At 40.4% G+C, this 17,034-nt stretch overlaps 1 protein-coding gene across 1 annotated transcript in view; it reads right to left on the reverse strand.

The window, feature by feature from the left end:
* The window catches only part of LOC136877725 (juvenile hormone esterase-like), a 68,688-nt gene extending 52,215 nt beyond the window's left edge, over positions 1–16,473 (reverse strand). The window contains exons 1-3 of the mRNA XM_067151934.2: positions 16,264–16,473; positions 4,042–4,179; positions 1,773–1,926 (exon numbers count right to left, since the gene is read on the reverse strand). Coding sequence (XP_067008035.2) covers positions 1,773–1,926; positions 4,042–4,179; positions 16,264–16,473 — 502 coding nt within the window. The remainder of the gene's footprint in view (positions 1–1,772; positions 1,927–4,041; positions 4,180–16,263) is intronic.
* Between the last annotated feature and the right edge of the window lie 561 nt (positions 16,474–17,034).

Here is a 17,034-nt window from a genome sequence, read left to right on the forward strand (position 1 = left end):
GCATTGTTCTCTGAAATTGTTAGGACCTGAGCCGAGCAGCAGAGCGAATGAATTCATGTCCATACTTTCTGTATTAGATTACAGTAAGATTTCTTCAGAGATGTGTTGTCATTTTATTCCGGCTAGTGTTGATGACTGTAGTCCAGTTCTTTTCGACTGTCTCCTGAAAATTGATTAGCACAAGAGAGAGAACAGCAGGGAGTCCTTTAACAAATCAGTCAATCGACTGTTGACCCAAGAGTAACATGTTCTCTTCCATGCCCTTCTGCATTCAATCATATAATGACACTATGCTGAACCGTTGACTTACCATTCCATCGTTGGTCCTAATTTTACTCAATTTGAACAATATCTCAAAGAATATTAACACATTATTTAAACTTCGCATTTTAAACTTTCTCGACGTGAATTTTACAGCCCTGAACAGTTTCACACGACGACCAGAAATGTAATACATTCGCCTGATCATTATTAAATATAAAATCGACGCACGCACTGAAAATTTATTGGGACATACAAATTCTAACCAGAACATTGATAAAAATATAGTTACAGACCTGTAATCATAGTCATCCTGGATTTCTGGCTGCCTTTAGCCAGCTGGCCCTGTGCTTAGCCTTCCATGGCTACATTTGACATCATCTTCTTATATATATATAAAACTTACGCTATAGCTTGTACACTCGGTGTCGATTAACACCGCAAATGCCGCACTTTCTTCGCATTTAACATGCGACGAGCACGCCTCTCAAATGGCGACTGCCACAGTATTCCCAGGACCCTGCTTCCGTTCAAGCTACTGCTGGCCAGGTGTTCCAAACAGATAAGAAAATCAAAGCTCACTGGTAACCTCCAGACTTCCCTTTTACAAATATCAAACGCGCACAATTGTAGTATAGAGAGAAACTCAGCTACGTATTTTAACCAAATCTCTAAACCTTCAAAGTTTTCATCGTCGGCAGTTCAGGAAAATTGCTATCACCTTCCACTTAATATTCTACTCGAACCATTGACACGAGTATGTAACAAGTTACTTTGAGAACAAAATGCCGCACTTTCTTGCAGACGATTGACGTGGGCTCCGCCGTTCAGACCATCAGACAGAATGTGTAAAATAGGCGGAGGGAGGTTTCTTTTATACCCTCTGGGAGGGACGCCACCCTCTCCACGAGGCTCGGTTATGCAATCTGCTTATTCCAGATCCACTGGACCAATTTTCTTGAAATTTATTCTATAACTTCCGACAGACTTACAATTCATTAGGGTGTTAATTTCATTTTTTCCCATACTTTCAACGGGCGTTATGAATTATTTCTGCTACGGAGTTTCGCGGCTTTTTCTTCAGGAAATTGACCTTGCCACGTGTCGCAGAATCCGCGAGCAGGACGCACTCTCCTCCAGGCTTAATTGCATTTATATTTACCCTGGGGATTTTATCTTCACATACGGTTTATAAATAATTTAGATCCTTTATTCCTGGATTTACTATGTCGCCAAAATCTCTCGTTATGAAGGATTTCTCGAAATTGACAAATTATTCATTACTCGAGGTCCACCGAAGTATCCCGGCATTTCACGAGCTCACCGCTCGCTCGTCACGGAGAGTTCGTTCCTACGAGACAGAGAGGCTCTTGAAATAAAAACATGGCTACTCCAAAATGTAGTTTGTAGCTGAAATAAATATTTGGAATTATTATTTGTTTTTTTTCTCATCGTAGAATTATATGTTCAATGCATCATTCTAGATCACCATGAAAAATGTTGCGACTTACCAAAAGGCCCGAGGCGGTAGTTGAAGCTTACATAAACGACTCCAGTATCGATGAGAAGCTCAGGATTTTGATGTTTTTTATTTCCAGATCCTGCCGCGAAACCACCTCCATGAACATAAACCATTACTGGCTTCAGGGGACTCGAATCTGGAAGCTGAAAAATACGTTATAAGTTCTTACATTATAACATTTTCTGAAATTTAAGTTACAGATAATGTATGTGTCCAAGAAAGTACAGTTGATTCTATTTCCTCCCCGTCTTTTGTTATCCGGTTTCTTACGTTCCAGTCTAAGTGTGAGTATGGTCCCCAGTGGCAGAAATTACGTTTCGAGCTACGAGATTGGCCCTCAGTATGATTACCAGGAACTAACTAAGCGCGTTTCAATCGCAGTAGCTTCAATAGTTATCCATAATTATCATTTGCACGTTATACAGCTTATTGTGAATGTGACGGTCAAACTCTGGCTAACCGGGCGAGTTGCCCGTGAGGTTAGAGGCGCGCGGTCGTGAGCTTGCATCCGGGAGATAGTGGGTTCGAATCCCACTGTCGGCAGTCCTGAAGATGAATTTCAGTGGTTTCCCATTTTCACACCAGGCGAATGCTGGGGCTGTACCTTAATTAAGGCCACGGCCTCTTCCTTCCAACTCCTAGACCTTTCCTATCCCATTGTCGCCATAAGACCTATCTCTGTCGGTGCAACGTAAAGCCACTAGCAAAAGAAGAAAACCTCTGGCTACTCCGGTCCACTATATTTTGTCAAGGCTGCAATACATAACAGCAACTTTTCCTCCATACGCTGATTGCTCTCAAACAGCCACTGCCAACTAAGATCACAGTCTTCCTAGCTGCAAAATATTTAGGAATATTTTGTAAAATTTATTTGAAAAAATCATCTGTCCTTTAGTGAGGACGGCCATAATGTTCCGAAATACTTAACTCACAGTACCTATGCAATTATAGCAATGAAATAAAAATTGTACTGGAAAATTCTTCGTAAGGAGATTACGATTTCAGGTATAAATGTAACTGTATAATTTGTAGAGAATATCTTGTGATCTGTAATAAGATATTCTCTATGTCTTAAACTAAAAAATTTTTAAATTTGGAAAGATAGTGTCTGTGTTCTTCGGCAGGGTTCCCCTGGATCCGAACAGGAGGATTCTGACAACCCATTGACCAAAAGGAATACTATATTTGGCTGATATATATGGTTGATATGGTGTATAAATTACTTGTCTTTCCGTATTAACATTACAGGTCACTCTCGAATCGAATGGTACAAAATAAGATATAAAAACGTTTATGCTAGAGACTCAGCTGATTGTTTAAAATCTCAAAGTGATTAAAAGTGTCATCTTTCTATCTATATATCGTCCCTTAAGAAACAATACCGCGTATCTGACAATGCTGTTCCTGTCCAATATTTTCCTTAAGTCTGGTCACGCCTCCGGGCCACACATTGATATGCAGTCCATTAGAACGATTTTCGTTGAGTTCATTTTCCTATGAGGTTGGGTGAACAAAAATGAACATTAAATACACCATACTCTAGGAGGGGGTTATGTCATGCAAACATACATTCCTACAGTAGGGTACAGTAAGGTTCAATTTCCTTAAGCGACGATATACTATTGATTTCTATGTTAACTTGGGTATGAGTCTGTTTTTAAGTGCATCGTACTAGTGACAATTCTTCACGTAATATTTTGCTAAATAATTAATTTCAGTCTACAGTTTGTTTCCTCTTAGCCTTTTGCAGTTCGGCTCATTTTCTGTATGACTTGAACTCTGTGATATTCAGAGGAGAATTTTAAATGTGTATGTGTTTCTGTGCATATTCTTAGCAGTATGTTCGGTACAGAACAAAAGCCATACCCTCAATAAAAACTAACTAAGCACGTCATTGGAGTGTTTAGATAGGTTATTATGTCACCAGTACTAGTGATCAATTTACATATTTACTAATTATGGATTGAAACTCGTGATATATTATTGCTATGGCAACTACTCGTGATAGCTTTCATTTACACACTTCTTTCGATTGCTTCTTTACTATTACTATATATAAATTACAGCAACATTTAGAATGTTTCAGCCTTTGAATTCTTTCTAACTTCATTGATCTGCGTAGCTTCCTTCTCAACATTCACTTTAAATTAAGTTGATTCATTGTATGTGAGTATTAAAGAATAACAAGTTTCACTAATTTTGGCTGGTGAAATCTGTCTGTTGCTCGCATTTTGTATCTAACTTACTGTTCGACTCACCTGCGGTGTGTAGATGTTAAGAAAAAGACAATCCTCTTCGCCTTTTTTCATCTTATCCAATAAATCAAACTGCTTACATTCAGCACCTTCTTGGAGAGCCTCAAATGTTCCATTCCATGGGTCGGGGTCAGAGGGCGCCTGTAACGAAGACGAACAGTGGTCTCAGTTGTACAATCGCACAATATTTCATACTGATTGTTACTATATGGCAGGGACTTCCAAATGGCGGCCCACGAAGCCATATTTTACGGTCTGCGAGGGATTTAACAAACAAATATTTTAAGAAATTTGAGAAAAATTTACAAATTATATTTCATATCTCGTGTAAAAATGCATTATATTTTATACCCTTTATACTCCCAAGTCAGAACCAGTTCATTCTTTAATATTATTTTCTCTTTTAAACATTCACGTCCGCCTCCGTGGTGTAGTGGTTAGTGTGATTAGCTGCCACCCCCGGAGTCCCGGGTTCGACTCCCGGCTCTGCCACGAAATTTGAAAAGTGGAACGAGGGTTGGAACGAGGGTCCACTCAGCCTCGTGAGGTCTACTGAGTAGAGGTGGGTTCGATTCCCACCTCAGCCATTCTGGAAGTGGTTTTCCGTGGTTTCCCCACTTCTCCTTCAGGCAAATACTGGGATGGTACCTAACTTAAGGCCACGGTCGCTTCCTTTCCTCTTCCTTGTCTATCCCTTCCAATCTTCCCATCCCCCACCAAGGCCCCTGTTCAGCATAGCAGGTGAGGCCGCATGGGCTAGGTACAGGTCATCCTCCCCAGTTGTATCCCCGACCCATTGTCTCCCGCTCCAGGACACTGCCTTTGAGGTGGTAGAGGTGGGATCCCTCACTGAGTCCGAGGGAAAAACCAACCCTGGAGGGTAAACAGACTAAGAAAGAAAAGTATTCACTTGGTCTGACTAGCTTATTAAAAAAAAGTGAAATCTATAGTTTGGCGGAAAAAGAGCCCTCACAAATACCAGTGCTAAGTCTTAACCATTATAAAAGTGGCTATGGGATCCATAACAACCTCACTGTGGATGTTTCATGCAACGTAGCACGCAATGAATGCCAAGAAATAGTTTAACTGCCTTTGGTGTAAGAAGCGGTTTCAATTCTTCGTTCTTGTCGCGTTTTTAGTATTGGCTGGTACACAGTGATGCAGACTCGAAGAGATGTTGAGTGTAGTACTGTTGGATGTAAGTTGCTGGGATTTTAGGCTCTTAAAACTGTAATGACATTGTTCCCTTCACACTACTCCCACTAATTTGGCCTCCTTCAAGTTCTTTATCTTTTAATAGATTTGTTTGTGGTCGCTTTAACTCCAAGGCATTTACGCGACTCTTCCACATGATTACATAATAATAATAATAATAATAATAATAATAATAATAATAATAATAATAATAATAATAATAATAATAATAATAATAATAATAATAATAATAATAATGTAATTACAAGTAAAATGCAAGGAAAATATAAATAAGTAGGCCATGACGTAATTAGATTTAGGAGTGCAAGCTAGTGTCCTTGAGGAAGTTGATGACTTGATGATTCTGCTGGAAATGCCAGTGTCACTTCTATTTCCTTAAGTATGTTGTGCTGTTGGCGCCAATGGTGATACAGTTGACATTCTGAGCTGATATGATTGACAGTAAGAGAACAGTTACATTTACTGCAGGTGGGAGGTTGTTTCTTTTCTAGGAGATAGGTGTGGGTGGTCTTGATATGTTCTGTCCTTAGTCGGGAGATTAAGGATAGTTCATGTCTGGTTGGAGTTTCGAGAGGGTATATTCTCGTACATATCATTTTAATTCTTTTGGAGGTTGCTAGTGGAAGTTTTAAGCCAATTCATTTTCCACTGCTCGTATAGTTTGAATTTCACATAATTGATGATATCAGAATGTGGAGTGGCAATTTGAGGTTGGTTGATTGAAAGACTAGTAGCCTCTTTTGCGGTTTGATCAGCTGATTCGTTGCCTGGTTCTGTGAGACGTTATCCACATAAAAATAACAAATTTTCCTACAATCTTAATCTTGTGGTACAGAAATTTAATTTCTTTGTCAAGAAGGTGTTTTGTTGATTAATTTTCTATTGAAGTTAATGCACTTGTAGATTCAGAGAATATTATGAATTAGTTATTGTAGCTTGCTTTTGAAATATGAATCATGGCCTGAGTAAGTTAGTTGACTTTTCAAAACTGTGAAAAGATGTGGTAATCTGTATAGCATAATACAGTCTTTGTAATTCACCGCACAAACATTTCTCTCATTGAATTTTGATCCATCAGAATAAATTGCACTATATGATAAGTATCTATTGCAAATTTCATGAAATAACTGTTGGGATTTTGTTGTATCAGTTTGAGCTTTAAGACTGTTGTTCGATTCCCAGTTGATTGGAGACAAATGGGCCTTCCATGGCGGGGTATCTAGGGAGTCGTGTGTAAGTAAAATGGGTGGAAGGCTGAAGTTTAGTTCCTTGAGAAGACTGTATATTTTAATGTTAAGTGGTTGGGGTTGAGATCCAGTTAGTTTTCCTTTATGTCTCTTTGAAAATAGGCGAGATCTTAAGTAGTGGTTACTTGTGCCAGTTATCTTGAGTGCGTGTGTCCAACTCAGCTGTTTACGTCTGATTTCAAGTGGTGGCTCGTTGGCTTCAATCTTCATACCAGCTATTGGGCTGGTGAAACGTGCTCCCAGGGCAATTCGAAGAGTGAGGATTGGATGGTATTAAGGATCTTGAGAGTAGATGGTCTGGCAGAACAATATGTTATACTGCCACAATCCAGTTTGGCTCTGTATGTGTTCATTAGGACTTGGTAGACTGCTGCCGAGTTTTTTTGCTGAAAAAATTTTCATGATGTTCATTCTTCTTTGACAATCGCCTTTAAGGTTTTTAAGGTTTGGCATCTTGGTGAGCTTGTTATCGAATAGAAGTCCTAGAATTTTAATAGTTTTAACTGATTCAATTTTATGGTTTTCCATGTGTAATTTATGGTTCACAAAACTTCGAACATGCGATTCCAGAAACACTACAATAACAATAACAACAGCTGAACAGTTGGCTATTCTGGATTCAGAGCAGCAGCGCCAACTGGCAAGATGAGTCACATCACAAAATGTACCAGCAGTTTACTGCAGAAACCAGCGAAGCGGTGTCACTTAACTGGTTTCTGAACTAAATACGAAATTCAACGTAAAACCTGATCATTATAGGAGACGGTTTCTCGACTGGTTTCAGCACCAAAATGTGCGTATATCCTCTTAGTAACATATTTTGCCATTAACTCATTTTTTTCATTGTTTGGCACTTGACTGCTTTCTGAAATAATCGATTCAATTAAGGCCACGGCCGCTTCCTTCCCATTCCTACGCCTTTCCTATCCCATCGTCGCCAAGCGATCTATATGTGTCGGTGCGACGTAAACAAATAACGAAAAGTATTAGAAATTAGAAACCTATGGTTTTGTCCAGTTTTGAATATTTAAAATTGATTCTTGTAATAGGAGTTGAGTCGTCGTAATGTTTTTCCCTGGCGAGGAGATTATGAGATCGTCAGCAAAACAGCAACACTTAACTGGTGCATGGATGTTGGAAACTATAGCATTAATTGCTACGAGAAATAGTGTTACACTGATAACTGTTACTTGTGGGACTCCATTATTAATTACTACTTCTTTTGACAGCATTCTATTTACTCTAACTTGAATTTGGCACGTTTGGAGAAAATTATAAATGAAATATAGCATATTTCCAGATATATTATGTGTCATTAATTCTTTGATTACATAATCATTCCATACAATGTCATATGTCTTATTAATATCTAAACTGACTTCTATTAGGTGTTGGTGGAACACTTCCTGTATTTCAGATTCCAGACTTATCAAAGTACCTGTTGTGGGGTGTGCTTTACAGAACCCGTTTGCACATCACTGCAGAAGTTCATGTGCTCGGGATACCAACGTAATCTTTTGTTGACTATTTCCTCCATAAGTTTACACATCGCATTGGTTAAAGCAATAGGATAATTATTTTCTGCAATACAAAGTAGAGTTGGTTTTCCCTGGTTTGGGCATTGGAACTAAAATGGCATTTCGCCAATGATCAGGAAAGTTATTTGAACTTCATATTTGGTTGCAAGGAGCCTCCGTGGCTCAGATGGCAGTGCGTTGACCTCTCACCGCTGGATACCGTAGTTCAAATCCCGGTCACTCCATGTGAGATTTGTGCTGGACAAAGCGGAGGCGGGACAGGTTTTTCTCTGGGTACTCCGGTTTTCCCTGCCATCTTTCATTCCAGCAACACTCTCCATTCTCATTTCATAGCATCTATGAGTCATTAATAAATCACTTTGGGAGTGGCGACCCCATCGTACTAATAGCCTATATCTGCTTCAATGATTCCATCCCTGACCCCGTCAATGACTGGAAAACAGGTTGTAGGTTTTCATTTTTTCATGTGGTTGAAAATGACCAGAAGAGGTAACGAAAACTTTCCAAGTGATCCCGCCATTATCATCACAACTCCGCAATTCACACTTTACATTGGAAACAACGTATGGGGACCTCCCCATGCTGTTTCTCGGATAACGCTAAGAAACATGCAATTTAAAAAAATCTTATTCATTGTATGTACAGTAATTTACTTCGATACCCGTATACAATGTGGAACACCGTAGCGAAGCACGGGTCGGTACATTTGCTCGTTTTGAAATATTCTTTTGACTTTTTTATTATTACTGTTTTTATTTTTACTATTACACTAATATTATTTGCTACCATGTTTGTTCTAAGTGCATGTACAGTATTTCTCTTCTATTATACAGGGTGGCCCACTTAAACCTTTCACCGCAGATATATCTGGAACAACGAGAGATATTGAGAAATGACTTTCACGGGCATGAAGGCAGGGAAGGGGCCAATTAAAGTAAATATTATGAGCCAGTCTAAAACGTAGGAAAATAGTGTTTTCAACATCAAATTACGTTTTTTTAAATGGACACCCTGTATTATTTCGTAAGCAATCGTTAATATGAAAAATCACATAAGTAATGGCGTTTGTTTCATCGCAATAGGTCGATTACATCTCGAGATATTGCAACGTGAAGTTGACGCTTGAGATAAACGAAACGCGCAGCAGTTGCACATTCCGAGATTCCAGCGCGCACCTCACGGTCCTCTTACGATATGATTGTCGTACTACAATGCGACAGGCGCTATACTTAATGCTATTTGCACTGCTATCAAGAGGGATGAAAATAAGAGAATTTAGTTACAATAACTTTGCTGTACGAATTATGTACATTCTGAAGTAGTATAGTACTGCAATGTACTGTGTAGGTAAATAAACACGCAAGAGAGAAACCGTTATTGACATATCCTTTTGCTGTCGCAGGAAACCCTTCTCTTATTTGCACCCTTGATAACAGTGCAAATAGTATTAAGTACAGTGCCTGTCGCATTGTAGTACGGCAATCATATCGTGAGTAAGAGGACCGTGAGTTCGCGCTTGACTCTCGGGATGTGCAACTGCTGCGCGTTTCATTTATCTCAAGCGTCAACTTCACGTTGCAATCTCTCGGGATGTAATTGACCTACTGCGATGAAACGAACGCCATTACTTATGTGATTTTTCATGTTAACGATTGCGCACGAAATAATACGGGGTGTCCATTTAAAAAAAACGTAAGTTGGTGTTGAAAATACTATTTTCCTACGTTTTTGACTGGCTCATAGTATTTACTTTAATTAGCCCCTTCCCTGCCTTCATGCCTGTGAAAGTCATTTTTCAATATATCTTGTTGTTCCAGATATATCTGCGGTGAAGGGTTTAAGTGGGCCACCCTGTATACAAATGTATGACAAAATGCAGATTATTTTCTATTGTATTACTTCTAATTCACACATTATTCTTAAAACGTTAAGTTATAACAATTTTTTCTTGCTAGGGGCTTTACGTCGCACCGACACAGATAGGTCTTATGGCGACGATGGGATAGCAAAGGCCTAGGAGTTGGAAGGAAGCGGTCGTGGCCTTAATTAAGGTACAGCCCCAGCATTTTCCTGGTGTGAAAATGGGAAACTACGGAAAACCATCTTCAGGGCTGCCGATAGTGGGATTCGAACCTACTATCTCAGGGTTGCAAGCTCACAGCCGCGCGCCTCTACGCGCACGGCCAACTCGCCCGGTATTATAACAATTAAATATTATTTTTAATAGATGAACTCTTTTGTAAGCTTGCATATGCAACTGGTTCAGTTAGTGTATACCATGAAATAGGTCCCAAAATAATTTTCCTCTTTCCTGAAAAATTACTGATTTGTCGGCTACGTCCTTGGTTCCGGGGAGGTCTCCAATTATGCTGTGGCAAGTTTGATAAATCTGAGTATTACATATAAAAGCGGGAGATTATTAATAATTACAAGTGGAATTTGTTAATAAGATACATTCGAATATATCATATTTACCGGATATTATGAAAATTCGCCACCTCATGAGAGTAAAAAAAATTATTCCCAGATATCAACAACTGACACTTCATTAGATTATGCACTGTACTAAACTGTGCCTCTTAGGGAGTGGGTAAAGGGGGAGAAATCTCCGTTTCAACTGGTCAGTTGCCGGGCTGAGTGGCTCAGACGGTTAAGGCGCTGGCCTTCTAACCCCAACTTGGCAGGTTCGATCCTGGCTTAGTCCGGTGGTATTTGAAGGTGCTCAAATACGACAGCCTCGTGTCGGTAGATTTACTGGCACGTAAAAAAACTCCTGCGGGACTAAATTCCGGCACCTCGGCGTGTCCGAAGACCGTAAAAGTAGTTAGTGGGACATAAAGCAAATAACATTATTATTATCAAATGGTCGAGGGTATGAGAGTTACACAGAGGAAAATACTGTTCCTAAATGTAAGTTTGTCTACCTCTTTGGTGTAGTGGTGTGTGTAATAAGCTGCTAACCCCGGAGGCCCGGGTTCGATTCCCGGCTCTGCCACGAAATTCGAAAAGTGGTATGAGAACTGGAACGGGTTCCACTCAGCCTAGACATTCAACTGAGTAGACAACTGATCCCACGTCAGCCATCCTCGAATTGGTTTTCCGTGGTTTCCCACTTCTTCTCCAGGCAAATGCCGGGGTGGTACCTAAGTTAAGGCCACGGCCGCTTCCTTCCCTTTTCCTTGCCTATCCCTTCCAATCTTCCCATCCTCCACACGGCGCCTGTTCAGCATAGCAGGTGAGGACGCCTGGGCGAGGTACTGGTCCTCTTCCCTAGTTTCTTCCCCGATCAAATGTCTCAAGACTGCACGCAGCATCTCCTTTCTCTTAGCTACTTGATGCCTACTGCAGGGAGTACGTCTCCCCAGTCTGTCTCAATTTTTCCCGGCCTTTAGTCGTACAGCACCTCTGTTTGTCTATACTTACTTTATGTCGTTGCTCCGTCTGGCCGTTGCGTCTCTCAGGTTCCCTTTTCTTAGTGTATATCTTCTTTTTACATACCGTTATGTGTCTCATTCCCGGAAAAGCAAAAAAAAAAAAAAAAGTTGATCTCTGTTGCAAAAAAAGCTTTCCAGTCTGTCGAATACCGGGCGAGTTGGCCGTGCGGTTAGGAGTACGCACCTGTGAGCTTGCATCCGGGAGATAGTGGGTTCGAATCCCACTGTCGGTAGCCCAGAAGATGGTTTTCCGTGGTTTCCCATTTTCACACCAGGCAAATGCTGGGGTTGTACCTTAATTAAGGCCATGGCCGCTTCCTTCCAAGTCCTAGCCATTTCCTATCCCATCGTCGCCATAAGACCTATCTGTGTCGGTGCGACGTAAAGCCACTAGCAAAAAAAGAAAAGAAAAAACGTCTGTCGAATACACAAGCTCAGTATAAATATTCACTATAGCATACCTGTAAAAACACATAATTAAACAGGGAATAAGAAGACACACTATTAAACAAAGAATCACAAGTTTCGTTCCTAAAAGTGTGTCATCGGATTCTGTCAAATCACACTCAATATTTAAAAATATATTTTATGTTTAATTCTGTCTAAATATCTAGGATTTTGAAAGTTGAAACTTATCTTAATGAATTCGTGCTTTGTCTCCACTCCAGGTGTTCAGAAAGGAATGAACATACATTTTCAATATTGAGTGTGACTTGATAGAATCTGATGATGTTCTTTTAAGAAGGAAACGTGTCATTCATTTTTAATAGTGTGTACTTTTATCCCTTGTTTAATAATGTGTCTTTACAGGTATTTTACAGTGTACTTTTTATATTGAACTTGTGTGCTCGATAGCTGACATGATTTTAAGTTGTATTTAGCTGAGTCGACACTTGTAATTGTGGCTTCCTTTATAACAGATCGCTGTTGCTGCTCACGCTAGAGGCAGTCACAGAAAGCTGTCTGTGGGAGAAGCAGCTTGTTAGTAGATTGACGACGCCATAAGTTCGAAGCGTTTGACGCCACGAGTTGTTGATAGTCATAGCGAATCAGCAGTCACGGAGAACTAGCCTACAGGAGCTTGAATCGGAACGGGTTGCTTTTTGTGCATGAGAGAGATACGTGAGTTGCACATGCTCTCTCCTCGTCCTATGCCTGTTAGTTTGGTCGCCTCTATCATATTTATTTCTAACAACTTCACTAGCAGCCGCGTCCTGTTGCACAATTTGGGAGCACTCAGGTTGAGCAAAAACATTATAGGAACGCTGACTTTCAAATTGATGGAGTGTGCTGCAAGTCCGGGAGCGTTTAGAGAGTTTAAATTCTGATCGGGTAATTGGTCGTTTCGTCCTCATCGACGACCGTGTTGATGAATGTAACCACCACCTCGGGGCCTCGAAGATGTCTAAGGTGATGTTACTAATAACGGCGGCCTGGTCACTTTTAGTCGTGAGGATAGATCGTTCGAAAGTCCAACAGCTTCCTTTGCCTGCAAAACGGTGTACACCTGGAACTAAGGGGAGGGTCATGCCCGGTGAAGGTGGCAGTTTGAATTTACCCTTGACCTCGGTCAGTGAACCCGCTGCAGTCCACAACAGTAGGTTGGAGAATTCTCGTGCAAGCAAATCCCCCACTCCTCAGTCGAGCTCTCATATTTCATGCTAAGCGAGAGCTTTTTTGCGTGAGACCAGAGGACGGATCGCTTCAGGCTGGTATTTATCTCGTCAGCATGCATGCCTCTGGTGATGGCGGTGAAAGTCTGGTGGAAGTCACCAGACAACAGAAACATAACTGCACTCATTAATTTGGAACTGTTTCTTATGCATTGTAGTGTACTGTGAACTGTTTCTTCTGCTTTCTTTTGTTAGCCATCGTGCACTCATCCCCCACAATAAGTATGGAATCCCACAGTAATTTGTCTGCGTTGCTATTTAGTGATATACAGTACTAGATACAGGACACTCGGTGTAGTCGAGATGAATATGTATTTTGAACAAATGAGCCGTCTTATTCCGGCCAGCAAAGTTGCCGCTATCCTTTTTCTGTGGACATCACAGCGAGAGCTATGTTGTCGTCACCTCGAATCTTAGCCAAAATGAAATTTAATAGGAAAGTTATTTCGGCGCCTCTCGGAGCATCAATGAAACACTTTTCACTGGACTTCGGTATGATACTGTTTACAACCTGACAGTGTGTGTTTCTGATCCGTAGTTAGTTTTGGTTCATTTAAGAGGGGTGGTGGGTTGTGTTTTTGCATTCTTGTGTGAATCCCAAAACTTTTATGCTCCATTTGTCGTCTTTTCTTGTAATGATTTAGTTTAATAAACCGAACATATGTTCTAAAATATGTTAAAATCAACCATCTTTGGTCATTCGATGTACTAATGCTTCGTAATGGACCAATAAACGCTGCCGGTTTTGAAACAAACTCACGAGGTTTGCTTTCTTACGGCAACTCCCAAGCGGTGAGGATCATGTAGCACGCTCGCGAAAATCGGTCCTTGGGTGTTGCACAGGACCAGCAAACCCCCTATCTAGTAACAACTCCAGATGCCACCATTAGATTGCACTAGTCTGCGGGGATGACACCATGCCTGTTTCCTCTCCTCTCATAACGGTAATTTCTTTTCAACGCCTCTAGGATACACCATGCCAGTCCACCCACAATATTACCAACATTTTGCATCAATGACAAACAGCAAGGCAAATTTTCAATTCAGGAAAGATGAGAATGTAGTAATACTGTATATTTAACCACTTATTTCCTTTCTTTTAATTGATGGATATTTCATTTTTAATAGAAATGCAATACATTGGTTAACGATAACAGAGTTTCTTGTTATTTCTGTAATCTTCTGATATACAATTGTGACATTGGAAAATATGATGCAACACCCAGTTTCGGATACCACCAGCCGCCACTGTCATTTAATGGGACGAAATGTCCGAAGCATTGTAGCTTATTTCAGCGGGATTATCTTTATTCACTACCGTATCGTTTGGGGACTGTGGTATCGGAAAACCGTATTGATTGCCGGCAATCGAAAACGAAACGTTGGAGCTGTATGAGACAACGGTATTCTATTTCGACACATATGTATGAATACATCTGTATAATTAAACTAATATAAAATCTCTTTAGAAATGTATGACCGATAAACTGGTGGAATCAAGAAAGTGAAGTATACGATACTGCCTGCGCGTGCACCATCCAGCATGAAGTTACCACCTGCAAATCTCGCAATGCAGAGTGCGGCTGCTGGCGTGTTACAGAAGAGCGCGGCCGCTCGCTCCGGTATGTAAATCCCCTGCCACGTAAGCTTACAGTATACACTAAGGGTACAACCTTACTCTTTCTCCCCTGTTAATACTGAAGGTAGTGATTTATAGTTATTTTCTCAATGTTGGGTTCCATTCACTGTCGCTAACCATACAATTGAGGGACCCAGCTTGCCGATACGACGTCTTTCTGTGACTGTTAATCTGGCACGTTGGCACTATATTGTCATGGGTTTTTTTTCGTGACTTGCGAGAAGTACGTATTGCCACTGCGTACTACGAAAAGCACTAGTGCTACATTTGAGGATTTAAGTAAAGCACATTTCCTTTTTCTCTAGGATTATAAATCTGTTTGGTTAATACCAATTGTGGCATGTTAGAATCATGCCTTTAATAACGTAGGTGGTGTAAAAATGACGAACACAGCATTTTATTGATACGGTCTTATTTCGCCCAGTTCGTATGCATAGAATGCAATTATACGTAATGTATAAGAAGAAAAATTTGCAAGAACTCCTCCGATAAGGAAAGCAACATTGTCATCCTCTATAATTATTGATCAGTTGAAATGGAAGGGAATATCATTATAAACCTAACCTTGTCTTTTCATGACTTTGGTATGGTTTGCAAACTTAGCCTTTGTGTATTCTTATTGACTTCGGTATCTGCACATATATTATTACATAAGTCCAACAAATAATAGCAAATTTCGAGACGGGAGCTGAATTACCGTGTTTATGCGAATAATACCCGCATATTTTTTTAAAAAAAATTGAGGCACGAAATTGGGGTGCGGTTTTTTTTGACTCAATCTTGGCATTTTATTTCAAAATCAGCCTTCCTCAAGTTAGGGTGCGGGGATTATTCGGTGGCGAGGATTATTCGCGAAAATACGGTATATATACCAGCCAAACACCGAAGGATAGGGTTATAGCAATATGTATATCAAAATAAAGCCAGAAGTATATACCATTAAATTGAGCGAGGGCGAGAGAGTGTGTATTTCCTTAATTCCTCATTGAGCTTGAAACCCGACTTAATTATGAAAATCTTGATTAATCATTTTTTGGGTAAGTAAACATCCATTATTAATACTTACACTGATGAGGTTAGTTTGTTGATGGTCATGTCTCGTGATTTCAATATCGAACTAGTCAAGTTGGCAGCAGTGATGAGCCATTATAATGAAAAGAGAATATGGCGGCGATATTTGCCTTTTAGTGCATAGCATAACGTGACGAATACTATACAAATCAACCACCCACAAGCCTCTCATCTCTGTGCGGCATATCCGGACCATTTCCTAAATACTACTAAACCTAACGATAATAAAAATATGTATCTGCGCACTGTTGAAACTGAAGTAACTAAGAGGCGTTCTTATTGTAGTCTTTTTATGAAAGTTTTTTAATTTATAAGGGATTCATTGCGCGATCAAAGCAACAGCAAAAATGATAATACTGGTTAGCGCCGGTGCATGGGGTAAAAAAGAAAATTCCCCGCAGGCCTTACCTTAAATCGGAGTTCTCCGACGGGCGGCTTGGCGTAAGGGATGCCCTGGAAGCTGTAATAAGCCGCTGTTGAAGTAGGAGTGACCTTCTTTCCCTTCAGAGTGCCTTGAGGAATAGTTACGGTTGCGAAATCATCTTCAGAGAATGCTACTCTCAGCTGCAGCGCTGCCAGGAATAGCAGATACAGTGAAAGTTGTGAGGTAGTAGCCATTTCAATGATTTACGGTCCCAGTACCCTGAAAGACAAAGGAAGAGTCAGATAGGAAAAAAAAAAAGGTTTTGATCTTTCGTTTATCTAAAAGAAAGATCCAAGCTCAGGAAATAACAGCAACAGCTGGTACAATAAATTTCCGGTCATCTGACCTCAGAGGTGTGCGTCAGTGAAAGAAGTTGGATAATACAGAGCAATACAGAAAATTGTAAATGACCATTGTTGAAGCACAATAATTATAAGCAACATTATTTGCTAAATCTGAGGGTGATTTAATAAGGTAACACTTTCCAGGGCCTGGCTGAGTTCCTCAGGCAGTTGAGGCGCCGGTCTTCTGACCCCAACTTGGCAGGTTTGATCCTGGCTGTGCCCAGTGCTCCGTGCTGGCTTGGTCAAAGGGGTCCCGGGTTCGACTCCTTGCAGTGTCAGGAATTTTAACCTCAATTCGTTAATTCCGCTTGCTTGAGGGCTGGATGTATGTGTTGTCTTCATCATCAATCCATCCTCATCACGAGCGTCAAATCAAAAGACCTGCATTTGGCGAGCTGAACTTGTCCTCGG

The sequence above is a fragment of the Anabrus simplex genome, chromosome 7 (genome assembly GCF_040414725.1).
Source record: "Anabrus simplex isolate iqAnaSimp1 chromosome 7, ASM4041472v1, whole genome shotgun sequence".
NCBI classification, from domain to species: domain Eukaryota; kingdom Metazoa; phylum Arthropoda; class Insecta; order Orthoptera; family Tettigoniidae; genus Anabrus; species Anabrus simplex.